The sequence below is a fragment of the Bos javanicus genome, chromosome 6, assembly GCF_032452875.1.
Source record: "Bos javanicus breed banteng chromosome 6, ARS-OSU_banteng_1.0, whole genome shotgun sequence".
Classification (NCBI taxonomy): Eukaryota; Metazoa; Chordata; class Mammalia; order Artiodactyla; family Bovidae; genus Bos; species Bos javanicus.
This window is the reverse complement of record NC_083873.1, coordinates 113,622,299-113,635,814: the sequence shown is the minus strand read 5'-3', so window position 1 is coordinate 113,635,814 and position 13,516 is coordinate 113,622,299. Positions and strand designations below refer to the sequence as shown.

Sequence of the window (13,516 nt, the reverse complement as noted above, 5' to 3'; positions counted from 1 at the left end):
TCTGAGCCAACAGGGAAGCCCAAATGTCACTACGCCTGGTTTCTCACACCACCCACCCGTAAAGCTGTTTTGTTTTGATGTGTTCGATGAGGCTATGGCCTCACTAGACTCTGAGCTCCGGGGTGAGACTGTGAGGGTCTCTGGTCATGTCTGAATCCAGAACAAACAGCACTGGGACAGACACAGACCAGGACACTCAGTGAGCACATGACCGATGAACAAAGCGGGAAACAAGCAGAAAACCCATCTGGTTTCAAATCAAGACAAGATGGAAGCGCTACCCCTAGGCCCAATCCTCCTGGGCTTATTGCCTGAAAGCGCAGGAGGGTGAAAGCAACACAGGCAGAAGTTTCAAAATAAGTCTTCCCAGTGGCAGCAAGGCTCACCAGGCAACTGCCAGTCTTCACATCTGGGACGTATTTACTCATTCTTCTCTTCGGGCAGTCTGGCCATGGTGAAACAACTCGAGCTCACAAACCTCACTGCGTACGCAGACCTCCACAGCCCACCCTTCCTCAGAGACTGAACCCAGAGACACCTCCGAGCCTCTGCTGCCCCCACCCAGCCCCCGCACCTCCCAGCTCCTCTGGCTCCAACACTGCCCAGCCACTGGCTGCCCTGGATCAGGAACAATCACTGAGACTTAACTGCTGCTACCCAGAGAATTCCTACCACTTTATTCTTCCCTTTAGTACTTCTGGAATATAAAGCGAAGCACAACTGCCCCCCAGACAGTAAATGCTATTTTTAAAAATATAAGTCAAATTCTAGTAACACTATTGTGTTGTAACAAGCTAAATTCTGATTACCAACCTCCTGCTAACCTTGTAAAGGAAGGACCTGACATACAATCTACGCTTGTCTGTAAGAGCAGAACAACTGTGAAACGTAACATCACATTCACGTCGTATTAACCTGGAAGGCAGCGGGTGTCTGAACTCAGCTGCTTGTGGGACAAACCTGGGGGTGTGCTGAGCCGGAGGACACAGGGTCTGGGGCGCCCCTGCTCACTCTGCTTCCAGGAGGCGGGCGGAGCTCTGCTCATCTTGGCAGGAGGTGGAGGAAAGCCACCACGTGGCCCGACCACTGGGAGCCGCTCCCCAGTGAGGCGCCCGACAGTTACAGCACAGACGCAGGCAGCCCTGGGGAACATGGGGCAAAGGGCAGTTTCCACAACACCGCCACGCTTTAGCTGGCGTGCGTGTGTGGGGAGAGAGGGAGTTCAAACAGTGACCCCACCTTCTTCCTGGAGGAGCTTCGAAGTACAAGGCTAACTCCCTCAAAGGTGAAGGTAACGGTACTACCAGGCTGACTTTCAGTGAGTTTCCAATTGCACAGCCACAGAAACAGCAAAACCTTGGGGCTTCCCAAACCGCAGCCTGGGCTTCAGGGTTAGCTGACTAACCTGTCAGGGTGGCTGACTTCCTCAGTAGGGAAACAAGGCCAACAGTCCCTGCCCCTCAGACTGCGGTCAACGTTCACGGAGACGTGAGAAAGGGCCTACCCGATGCCTGGCCTCAAGAGGGGGCTTCAAGCTCATCAGTGCAGCCACGGTGGCTTCAATACACAGCCAACCTTGAGGTTGAGGAGGACCCAATAAGGCAGCATTCACACTCATCCGCCTGCTCCTTCATTCATCCAGCAAACACTCCCTGAGGACCTGACTGCAGAGGTTGTGCAGGGTTTCGGGTGACGAAGGCACAGCATGAGGCCCCACCCTGCTGAGCACCAAGTGAGGTGGGCACCTGACTTCAGCTACACAAGAAAGACACGATTTAAATAAAACCGGCCAGTGTCGAGACTTACACAGACTGTCAAGGCACGGAGCTGACTAATCAAGCCATTTAGCCTGATACACTGATATAGACTATGGAGGACTTTAATTTAAATGAAATCAGTGCAGCCGACAGTGAGAACGAAAAATTAAATAGAATACACACACTCAGAGCACGCTGCATTGCGCCCAGCAGGCTTAGAGCCGCTGACACGTTTAGAAATTCTCAAGAACAGGGACTGAGACAAACTGTGGTCCATTCACCAGATGCTGACTTCTGGGGAAGCTTTTGTGAAACCATTTCCACAAGTAATGTTACCCCTCTTTTCACCTACAGATGTTAAGTTTGGGGCAGGTATGGACTAACAACGACAAAAAAATGGAACTCTGAGGAGATGACAAAGAAAAGAACCAGTAACCATCCACCCAACCAGCTGTCACTACTCAAGAGGAAGAACAGGGCTGGCCAGGGCTGAAATGACAGTGTAAGATCGGTATCTTACAAAATAAAACTTACAACACAGTATGAACCCCAGCCATGGAGAAGCTACAAACCAAGCTATTTTACACTCAAGGGCCTTCAAGAGGGTAAAAAAAAAAAGCCAGCCACCATGAACTCTACAAGCTGGGCACTAATACAGAGAAGATAAGGGAAGAGTTCCTGGCCTGGGCAGTGTAGACTGCAGGGAGGAAATTCGATACTACTTTCATCAACAACTGTCAGTTGTTGTAAGGAACTGAAGTAAGGACAAGTAAGGCAATAAACACAAATGAATTCCAGACAAGAAAACACCAAAAAAAAACACAACAAAGAACCTGATCTAGAACACTGCAGGTCTAAATGTAGAATATGTTTATTCCAGACTGCAGACAGAGGGGAAGGGAGGGAAGTAAAGATTCCTGTTTCCCAGACACTTCATTGTGAGCCCGAGCTCCTAGGGTGGGTTTCACTCTGGGTCACAGCCTGCAGAGCGCTGGATAGGGAGGGAGCGAAGCAGTGGACACCCTTGTGGAAGAAAATCCCGCCTGAACTGTACGAGGGCATGCGGTGGGACGAACAGCCCTGAGAAAGCACGGTCCAGGAACTCCCTGGTGGTCGGTGGCTAGGATTTGGGGCTTTCACTGCTGTGGACCAGGGTTCCATCCCTACTCTGGGAACTAAGATCCCACAAGCTGCACAGCATGGCACCTCCAAAAAATGAGGGTACAGGGCTCCCCTCCCTCTGGACTGAAGCTACTAGACCCTCAAGGACGTGGCAGGAGCAGAGGGTGCCGTCCCCACTAAGCTGCTCACGTAGAAGACGCCGGGGCCAGGCGGGACGACAAACGCCACAAACACGGCACCTCCACAGAGAGAAACACCCCACACCACTCTCCCATCCCCGTCGAGCTTGCTTTCCACACAGCTCGAGGAGAGATCTCGGCGTGACTCAGCCCACCAGTGTTCCCCGCCGCGTGTCAGGGAGGATCACCGGCTCAGGAGGGAGGCGGGCGTTGGTTCTGAGCCACCAGATGACTGAGGCACCCGGGGTGCACCTGGGGTCCCTAATGCACTGCCTCCCAGAGGGCATGCTGGCCTCTCGAAAGACATGGCTTCGTGGCAACGGCTGCCTTTCTTCCTGAGCGGGCACATGGGGAGAGAGACGCCCCAGGACGGAGGCCAGGCTCCCCGGGCCGAGGACCACGTGAGCCACTCACCGTGAGTGATGTTTAACTCGTTGCCAATGGCTAAGCTCCAGACCTTGCCTCTCACGCTGGGAGGGATTCCCTGCCACCACAAATCTCGAACTTTTCTAGAGCACCACCTGGATGAAAAAGGAAGCGTGAGCTTATGAGTTTGTTCTCAGTGAAGAAACACTTGTCTGCCCACATGCTTAACCCCAAGCCACAGAGGTGAATGTCACAGCCCTGGCCTCAGGGGGCTCACAGTTCACCGATCGTACAGACCAGGAGACCAACGACTGCCTTCCACTGGGCAGTGACCGTGCCACTGCAGGCACTGCTCACGCAGAGACGGGCACCAGCAACCAGAGGGCCCCAGAGCGCTGTTCCAAAGCCAGAGTCTGCCTGACAGCAGCATTCTGAGCAGATGAAGACTGCGAAGGGATTTCTGAGTGGAAAGCACAGCAACAAGAGACGACCTGGCCTGCTCCGGGAACCACACACAGCTGGGCAAACACTGGCGGGGGTGGGGGGGGGGCAGGTGGCACCACCGCAGAGCGGCAGGGGGCAGGCAGACCCCAGGGCCCCGTGACGGGAGCCGCCCATCACCGCACCGCTGCACGCGGGCGAAGCGCTCAGGCAACGACTGCTGGACTCTAATGGCCGGAGCCCGCGAACTCACACTGCTCTGAGCTGCACGGAGGCGCTGCGTCTGCTGTGCACAGTGAACACACACCGCTAACAGACGGGGACAAGCGCAAAGGTGCCGAAGACGCAACACAGCGCTTCTCAGTACGGGGTGAGGGTGGAGAGGAGCACGGGGTGAGGGGTGGAGGAGCACGGGGTGAGGGCGGAGAGGAACATGGGCTGAGGGCGGAGAGGAGCACGGGCTGAGGGGTGGAGGAGCACGGGGTGAGGGCGGAGAGGAGCACGGGCTGAGGGTGGAGAGGAGCATAGGCTGAAGGTGGAGGGGAGCACGGGGTGAGGGCAAAGAGGAGCATGGGAGGACCATGGGGTGAGGGCGGAGAGGAGCACGGGGTGAGAGGTGGAGGAGCACGGGCTGAGGGCGGAGAGGAGCACGGACTGAGGGCGGAGGGGAGCACGGGGGGAGGGCAGAGAGGAGCACGGGCTGAGGGCGGAGAGGAGCACGGGCTGAGGGCGGAGAGGAGCACGGGCTGAGGGTGGAGAGGAGCATAGGCTGAAGGTGGAGGGGAGCACGGGGTGAGGGCAAAGAGGAGCATGGGAGGACCATGGGGTGAGGGCGGAGAGGAGTACGGAGTGAGGGGCAGAGGAGCACGGGCTGAGAGCAGAGAAGAGCACAGGGTGAAGGGTGGAGGAGCACGGGCTGAGGGTGGAGGAGCACGGACTGAGGGTGTAGAGGAGCATGGACTGAGGGTGGAGAGGAGCACGGGGTGAGGCGTGGAGGAGCACAGGATGAGGGTGGAGAGGAGCACGGGTTGAGGGCAGAGAGGAGCATGGGGTGAGGGCGGAGAGGAGCATGGGGTGAGGGCGGAGAGGAGCATGGAGTGAGGGGCAGAGGAGCACAGGCTGAGGGCAGAGAAGAGCACAGGGTGAAGGGTGGAGGAGCACAGGCTGAGGGTGGAGGAGCACGGGCTGAGAGCGTAGAGGAGCGTGGGCTGAGGGTGGAGAGGAGCACGGGGTGAGGGGTGGAGGAGCACAGGCTTAGGGCAGACAGGAGCACGGGCTGAGGGCAGAGAGGAGCACGGGCTGAGGGTGGAGAGGTGCACGGGCTGATGGTGCAGGAGGGACAGCTGCAGCCCTGTCCCACCCTCACCTGGGACCCCGGAGCAAACCCCTTCTCCTCTCTCACTCAGCACCCTCCTCCCTAAGGCCAAGATGATGAAACCTCCCCCTACACAGAGGGCCGGAGAGGATTAAGTGGGGAGACCACAAAGGCAGCCGCCACAGAGCCTGGTGCCCGGCGTGGGTCACTAAGCGGCGGTTCTGGTGTGCACGTGCGCCTCTGGATGCCATCAAGTATCAGGCAGTGCGCGATGGGCCAGGCTGGGCCCTGCTGCCACACGGGGAGACAGTCCAGGCTTCTGAAGACCTCAACTCTCGTTACTGGGCCCCATTTGGGAAGAGGTGCTTTCTGACCATGTCTGGCCTATTAAAGACACCGCTGAGGAAAACAGGCTCTGGGTGCGGCGTGTCTTCCCAGCGGAAAGCACACAGTGATCTCCCCCCAACCCCCCCCAGTGACGAAAGCGAATGACAGCCAGGTAAGTGCCACAGCAAGTCCCCAACTTCCTGACCCATGGCTCAGGTTGAAAGCAGAAAAGGAACTAGCACCCAAGCCCCTCACAGCTCCAGCTGATGGGGGGAGGCCCCAAAAGGAGCCACCAGCCTCTGTGCGTGGGCCTGGGACTGCCATCCATCCACACACTGGCCCTGGGACTGCCGTCCGCACGCTGGTCCCCAGCCATCCACACCAGGCCCCAGGAAGCCGTCTGCACACAGGCCCCTAGCCGTCCTGAACACACAGGAGGAAAAGGTCCACAGCGCCTCTTCAGGCAGAAAGAAGACAGCAGCTGCAGGGCTCGAGTGGGTCCTGACTCCTAGAGGCTGTCATCAGAGCAGCTCCAGTACCCTGGCTCACTCAGAGGACAAAGACACTCGAGCAGACGATGCAGTGTACCCGGGGGTCCTCTGCTGGCACCTGGAGCCAGGGCCAGGGCAGAAAAGGCTTCTCCAAGGAAGACTGAGCTTTAAAGAACAAAGTGTTAACTGGACAAGGAGATATGGGGCAAGAGTACTTGAGACAGCAGGACAAGAACATGCAATGGCCCTGAGCCTCCCCAAGGGAAACACTCGCCCAAGCAAAGGAGAGGTGAAAGGCAGGGCCACAGAGAAAGGGGCCGGCTGTGCCACGGGAGGCCCGTCAGCTAAGCCACGAAATTCACATCCTACACTGGAGTCACAGGAGGCTGCTGCAGTGTTGAGTGTGGAAGTGACACAGGTTTGTGCCCTAGACTGCTGAGGACAAGACGAGGCAAAAGGGGCTGGAGAGGAGGGCTGTCACAGCGCCGTGGGAGGAACAAGGCTAAACCGAGGCAGGGGAAGGAGACCGTGCGGCTCAAACTTATCAGGTAACTTCATCAAAGGCTGCGACATGGCTACACTTAATACAGCTGCTTCCCATAAATTCTGCCAAGAAACAACATGCCGTCTAGAGTGTCTGTGACGTCAGAGCTTACATTGTTTCCCAGTTGGGCAGAATCTCGTTGTTCCAAGTGAGGACTGCATTTCCAATACTTTCCTCCAGTCTGCATCTTTCTTCCAGCTGCTTTTTCCTCCTCTGGGCTTCTTTCAGCTCTAGACATCACAATTGAAAAGAAGAGGAAAACATCTGTTAGCTGATAGCCACTGATTCCTGGCTGGGTGACTCTTCTCAAAGAGTCAGGCTGCAGAAACACCAGGAAGACAGCACTGAAGCACAGCAGTGTTTAAGGCCTGACCCAGTGCATCTCACAGCTTAGAAGTCTAGACCTTAGGTGTTACTTACCACGCAGTCAGCTTTTTGTAACACACGTATCGTATAACATGTATACAGAAAAGTACTCAGACAAGAACAAGACAAAACAATCACAAAACACACAAACCCGTGAAATTACCACCCCAGCTGGGAGACCAGACACTAACAGACCAGAAGCTCTGAGCTCCTTCCGCCAGTCCCCTTTCCAACGGCACCTGCAACCTCGCCTCTCACAGCTTAAGAATAACTCTTCGTGTATAACAGCAACCTTGAGAAAGACCACGCTTTTCCATTTACATTTACCTTTTGGGGGATAAAATACACAAAACATAAAATGTACCACTTTATCCCCGTTGAGTGTGCAGTTCAGTGGCATGAAGTACATTCACACTGTTACGCAACCATCACAGCCACCTTCCAAACTGGAACTCTGTCCCCACGAAACACCCCCTTCCCATGCCACCCCTTTCCCGCTCCCCAGCCCCTGGCAACCTCCAGTCTAATTTCTGTGTCTGTGAATCTGACTTTTCTATTGGGTTGGCCAAAGCAGCTCATTTGGGTTTTTCTGTTGGAACTCTGGCCAACCCAACAGACGCCTCACAGAGGTGGGATCGTACAGAATTTATCTTTTTGTGTCTGGTTTATTTCACTTAGAACAATGTCTTCAAGCTTCATGTTGTAGCACGTGTCAGAACGTCATTCCTTTTTAAGGTTGAACAGTACTCTGTTGCATGGGCAGACCATGTCGTTTTACCATGTACACTTCTTAACCATCTAAGAGTCATAGGGGTTTTAGGTGTCACGCGGCACTTTAACAAGTCCCAACACACCTCCTTCTAAGTGAAGAGAACTGAGCCCATGGAGGGCAGAGAGCCGCCTCCCCATCCCCGCGAGCTAAAGCTATGCCCACCCTAGTACGTTCATCCCACACAGGCTCTCCCCTCACATAAATCCCAAGTATCACCTCGAATAAAGTTACCAGGGATGAACAGTTGGCAGCAATGTATATTTCTGATGAAAAATTATAAATTTCAAAATATTAAAGGCATTCACCAAAGTTCAGGTTCTAAAGCTTCAAAATGTAAAGAGAAAATACCTAGGAAGACACAGTCTTGTGCTGCCTTACACAACCAACACATGTGGATTCCATTACCTCGTTTTTTGGCCTGAACCACCATTTCTTCATACTGCTGCCTGTGTTTCTGAGCTTCTTCAGCTGGCTTCGCTGGGAGATTTCTTGATAGGAAAAAAAAAAAGATTTTGCCACCATTTTAAATATTAAAGAGAAACTTGGAACATCATTTACTAAAAAATGAGAAGCTCAAAGACGAAAACTACCTTTGTTAGATGATAAAGACACAGCTCTTTTAAAACCAAAAAATATATTTTTTTTTACAAAAGTAAAATAAAGCTCATTTTTAAAAACTTGAAACCTGAAGGTTAGCAAAAAGAAGAAATTAGCAATTACCCACAAATCCAACAGAGATAAACACTTAAATCTTTCAGTGTCTTTTTTCACCCCAGGTCTCCAAAGAAACTTTGATTTGACCACATGCACTAATCACTGTCAGCAGTCACCCGTGAAGTACTCCAATGGTGTATGTTACGTATATGCACGAATCTACTCCCTGGCCTGTTTTTCAGTGTGCAAGTTCCACACTAGCTGTGCGGTTCATCTGTCTCATATCTATATCTATATATATACATACACACACATAGATTCATACAGCAATTCTAAACACCTAAATGTGGTGGGCATCTTCTAATTCTGGTTGAAATAATAAAAGGCACGTTATCTTTCCGAAACGTGCTGGTGACTCTGCTGGCCCTGGAGAACCGGGCGGGCGGCCATGTCTGCTGGCTGTGTGCCTCGCAGTGTCCCCCGCGCCCCCCGCGCTACGCTGAACAACCGTCTGTACTGCAGGGCAACAGCTCGCGTCTCAGGGAGTGCCTCAAGGGCTGAGCTTCACAGGGTGGCAGCTGTTACCCACAGTCCCTAAGTCCCTACCTACCTGTGAGTCCGCCGTGTCTGAGTTTCTCTTCCCATCTACCCATACATCCACAATGTCCAATGACCAAAAATTAACATTGGAAGACACACATTGCTTCTTCAGACTTCATCAATTTTAAATGTCAGGGTTGGCAGGGACCTTAGAAATTCTAGCTCAGCGTTTTGCAATCTCTCTTAAGATTTAAAAAAAAAAAAAAAAAGCTGTGGAATCTTTCTGCTCAAAAACAGGGTTCTATGGAAACCTGACGCTTAACTAGAGATAAGCTCTGGCCTGGTACGATGGATCAATCCCTTTATCTAACTAGGGTCTCCAAACACGATCCGCAGGCCAGTCACCAAAACCGATCTCCTCGTCAGTTCGAGGCAAACCAGAGGTTGGAGGGGAAGACCCTTGCTAGGCCCAGCCAGCCCGTTTACTGCAGCACGTCCCAGAGAAGCAGCAGGCGAATGCAGGCACCGTCCTGCCACTGTCTAGGGCGCCTCCGGAACACCCTCTGCAGGGTGTTCACTCTGCTGTTTTTTACAGTTACAAGCCAGTCTATAATAACAGTTCTGCAAGTGTTTAGACATGCTAAATTAAAGTCACTTAACGGAAAATCCGGGTTAAAACTTCTAGGTTAGGGCTTCCTTGGTGGCTCGGTGGTAAAGAATCTGCCTGCCAATGCAGGAGACTCGGGTTCAACCCCTGATCCAGGGAAGACCCACATGCCACGGAGCAGCCACCCCTCTGTGCCACAGCTACTGGGTCTGTGCTCTAGAGCCCAGGAGCCGCAACGAGAGAAGTCCCCGCAGTGAGAAGCCCGCATCCTGCAACGAGAGAAGAGCTTCTGCTCTCCCCGTCCAGGGAAGAAAGCCTGAGCAGCAATGAAGACCCAGCAGAGCCACAAATAAAAAGTAATTAATTAAAAAAACCCACTTCTACGTTACATGAAACGTTTCCAAGTCAGTCGTGCTATAACACAGAACGCACACCAGCACATGGACGGGGAGGAGCCCGTGCTTTTAGCAAGTGTTGTGCTAACGTGTTCTCTCCCTCAGGACTCAATCCTTTGCTAATGAAATGGTGACCAGCAAGCGGACTGATCCCCCAGAACAAACTCTCTACAGACTCTCCGTCAGACTCACGCTGGCCTGTCCTCCAGGATGAGTGCGGTGGTGGAGAGAGGCTCAAAGTCAAGATTCTTCCTCACATTCTGCTTCGGAGAGGGAGGCTTGCTAGGTCGTCCAGCCTTGTCTTCATATTCCTAGGACAAAGAGACCAGGGATAACTCCAGGCCTGGCTGTAACTTTGTAACTCTGAGGTTACAAAGCCCTTCTCAAAGTAAGAAAGCTGTTTTGTTACGAAATTGTCAAGTCCTTTAAGTTGACTTTGAGGATGACACATTGAAAATATTTCTTGCTCTTTAGAAGGAAAAACTGCCAACAAAAGGGTTCCTACAGCTCTGCAGTTCAGGCCATCACTTCACAGGGCCCGTGGGCTTTCGGCACGGGTAGGAAGTCACTGAAGATCTCATCACTCCAGCTGCCCCTCGGAGGGACCACAAACATGGACTCAGGTCTATGTATGTTCCGGGTAAGAGGCGTGTACTGTTTTCTGGACACGGTAAATTTAAATGATTGCTGCAGTGCCCACCAGGAAGCTCAGAGTCAGAGTGACAGCCAATTCTGGCACTCCTCTGAACCCCCGGCTTCATCTCCCACTCCCATCCTTAATTTCTAATGCATTTCCATTTATTCCACTGCGTTTTATCGATTTTTGTTAACTTTTCAAATATTTTCCAAAATGAGGAAGGAGTTAAAAAGTTTTTGCTTGCAGGTGCTTAAAGCTGTTTCATTTTCTTAAACCAGAAACATCAAAAAAAGAAATTCTTTAACACCTATGTATGAAGCCATCAATGCCAATTGGTACATAAATAATTGTGCTATGCCCTGGAAATCTTGGAGCAGCCTCCGCACCTCCAGGTCACTAATCTGTCTTGTGAACTGCAACCACAAAACCTCAGTCACACCTGGTGACCCACATTCCAAACACCCAACCAGCAGAGTTCAGGGGAGCCAAATAACTTGGACCAAAGAGTCCAGTTTCTAAAATTATGCGTGTGCACACACACGTATGTGTATATCCTTGCGTGCATGGGCACATGCTAAGTAACTGAGTCACACTGACTCTCTGCGACCCTATGGATTGCAGCCTGCTGGGCTCCTCTGTCCATGGGATTCTCCAGGCAAGAACAGTGCAGTGGGTTGCCATGCCTTCCTCCTCTGTACCCTTGCTGCTGCTAAGTCGCTTCAGTCGTGTCCGACTCTGTGAGACCTCAGAGACGACAGCCCACCAGGCTCCCCGTCCCTGGGATTCTCCAGGCAAGAACACTGGAGTGGGTGGCCATTTCCTTCTCCAATGCACGAAAGTGAAAAGTGAAAGTGAAGTCGCTCAGTCTTGTCCAACTCTTAGCGACCCCATGGACTGCAGCCCACCAGGCTCCTCCGACCACGGGATTTTCCAGGCAAGAGCACTGGAGTGGGGTGCCACTGGGTCTAGTGGGGACCTAATAACCTCAGTGTATAGAGGTCACCTGGAAAAACACTGAATAAATTCCTCAGGACAAATTTTTTTTAAGGCTATATCTCTGAAAGTCACAATGGACATCTGTAGGAAAATATACACATTTTAATTGTACACAAAGCCTTTTAAGAAAATACTTCATGTAAAGCACAAACAAGATGTATTCCTAGTTAGTTTAGTTTCTGTGCCCTTAGCCTTCTGCAAAAATAAAACCCAGCATTTTCTTGTTGTCTATTACAGACAAGGCTCTCAGGACTCTCCCTTAAGCGAAGGCCACCTAGCTGGGAAGGTAGATAAACATCAGAGCAGTTGGCCTAAGATTTAAGTGAGCACTCCAGACGCAACCAAAGCAGTATCAGGAGTGGAAAGTGATGAACTGCTAAGTGAGTTCTATTAACTCTAGTTGTTAATGGCGTGTTACTGGTAAAATTCTTTGGCTAGCAATTATTCTGTCAGACAGAAAAGCCTGTTGAGGTTTCTAAAAAGTTTAAAGGAAAAACTACTTCCTCAGAACCCACAGGCTGTGAGAAGGGTGTGCACCAAGAAGCAGGTGGGAGGGGCAGTTTCTGTACAACTGGATGCACAGGGTTAGACGGCGCAGCATTGTTCGTTGCTGCTGTTCAGTTGCTGAGCCATGTCTGACTCTTTGAGACCCCCTGGACTGCAGCACATGAGGCTTCCCTGTCCTCCATCTCCCGGAGCTTGCTCAAACCCATGTCCACTGTGTCAGTGATGCCATCCAGCCATCTCATCCTCTGTCGCCCCCTTCTCCTCCTGCCCTCAATCCTTCCCAGCATCAGGGTCTTTTCCAGTGAGTCGTCCTGATGTAAAACAGTTCCATGAAAATCTAAAATGACCTCCACTTAACCAAAGCTGGGAAAATGGACTCGTGTTCAGCCATTAATATACTTGGGCACCTCCATGTGCCAGGCACTCAGCTGCAACTTAACACGGTAATAAACAGCTATGAGGGAGTGTCATACGTAGCACCCGATGCAGAACCTTGAACTTTATAGGAAAACTACCTAGAGCTGTGCTCAGAAAGGTTCTGAGACATGTTGCGTTTTAATGAGCATTGTTAATGAACACCCTGTAAAGGGCTACTCATCTGCTGACCCTGGTCTGATGAACTACATGCCAAGGCCAAAGAAGCCGAGACCCAAGTTAGATGCCCCAGAATGTGGATGCCCATTGCCACTTGCTTCTGTGCACTTTATCTCCGTGACAATCTCTACGGCAGGTGTCACCATGTTTTACCAGCAGAGCCCCTAAGGTTGAGAGTGAAGTGACTTGCCCCCACGCACAGCCAGCCAGGTGCTGAGCCTGTAGGACTCTCCTCTCCAGCCCTCTACGCAGGCCCGACCTCCCCTGTGGATACATTCACACAGGTGTGCAGCCATGGAGGGAAGGGCCCAGGGCCCATTTGAGTCAAGTGTGGTCTCTGGGGCCAGAAAGGCCTGGCAGCAAATTCAGATCCACCGAGAACCAGCCTCAACCTTTGGCGAAGCACAGCCTAGCCTGCCGGTGCCTCACTTCCACATCTGCAAACAGGGTAACAGCACCTGGCAGAGGGGGCTGTCTCGGAGTGAGGAGAGGCTGTGAAGAGCCAGCACAGCCCCCAGGCAGAGGGATGCTCCAGGAAGGCTGGCCAAACAACAATCAAGAAGCCCTGCAAAGTCTGCAGAGAGCACAGATATGAAAAGGAGTTGTAACGTTAATTAAATGCCTTGATTTGTGATCTTTAAAAGATCGGTCTCTTCAGTGGGAGCTCAAAGGCTCCATCACAGATGATAAAACACAGCACAGCTGTAACGAGCCACGTGCTTTCCAAGGGCTTTACACACACAGAACTGGCTCAACTCCCCGGCTCACACCACCCCCCGACCCTGAGAGACAGGACCTGCAGGGGTGGCGATCAGGAGGGGCTAGAGGAGACGAGCAGGAGCGCCCAGGCTCTGCAGCCACACAGCCCACCGCAGACTGCCTGGGCCAGAAGCAACTCAGTCATTC

At 52.3% G+C, this 13,516-nt stretch overlaps 1 protein-coding gene across 5 annotated transcripts in view; it reads right to left on the bottom strand.

Annotated features, from left to right (window-relative positions):
* Positions 1-13,516, bottom strand: part of TBC1D14 (TBC1 domain family member 14) — a 109,244-nt gene that overhangs the window by 25,765 nt on the left and 69,963 nt on the right. For all 5 annotated transcript variants that reach the window (XR_009737160.1, XM_061420923.1, XM_061420922.1 and 2 more), the window contains 4 exons: positions 10,069-10,187; positions 8,086-8,168; positions 6,655-6,772; positions 3,473-3,579 (listed from right to left, as the gene is read on the bottom strand). Coding sequence is in view for 4 of the 5 variants with exons in the window: in XM_061420923.1 (XP_061276907.1) it covers positions 3,473-3,579; positions 6,655-6,772; positions 8,086-8,168; positions 10,069-10,187 (427 nt within the window). In the remaining variant the exon portion in view is untranslated. The remainder of the gene's footprint in view (positions 1-3,472; positions 3,580-6,654; positions 6,773-8,085; positions 8,169-10,068; positions 10,188-13,516) is intronic.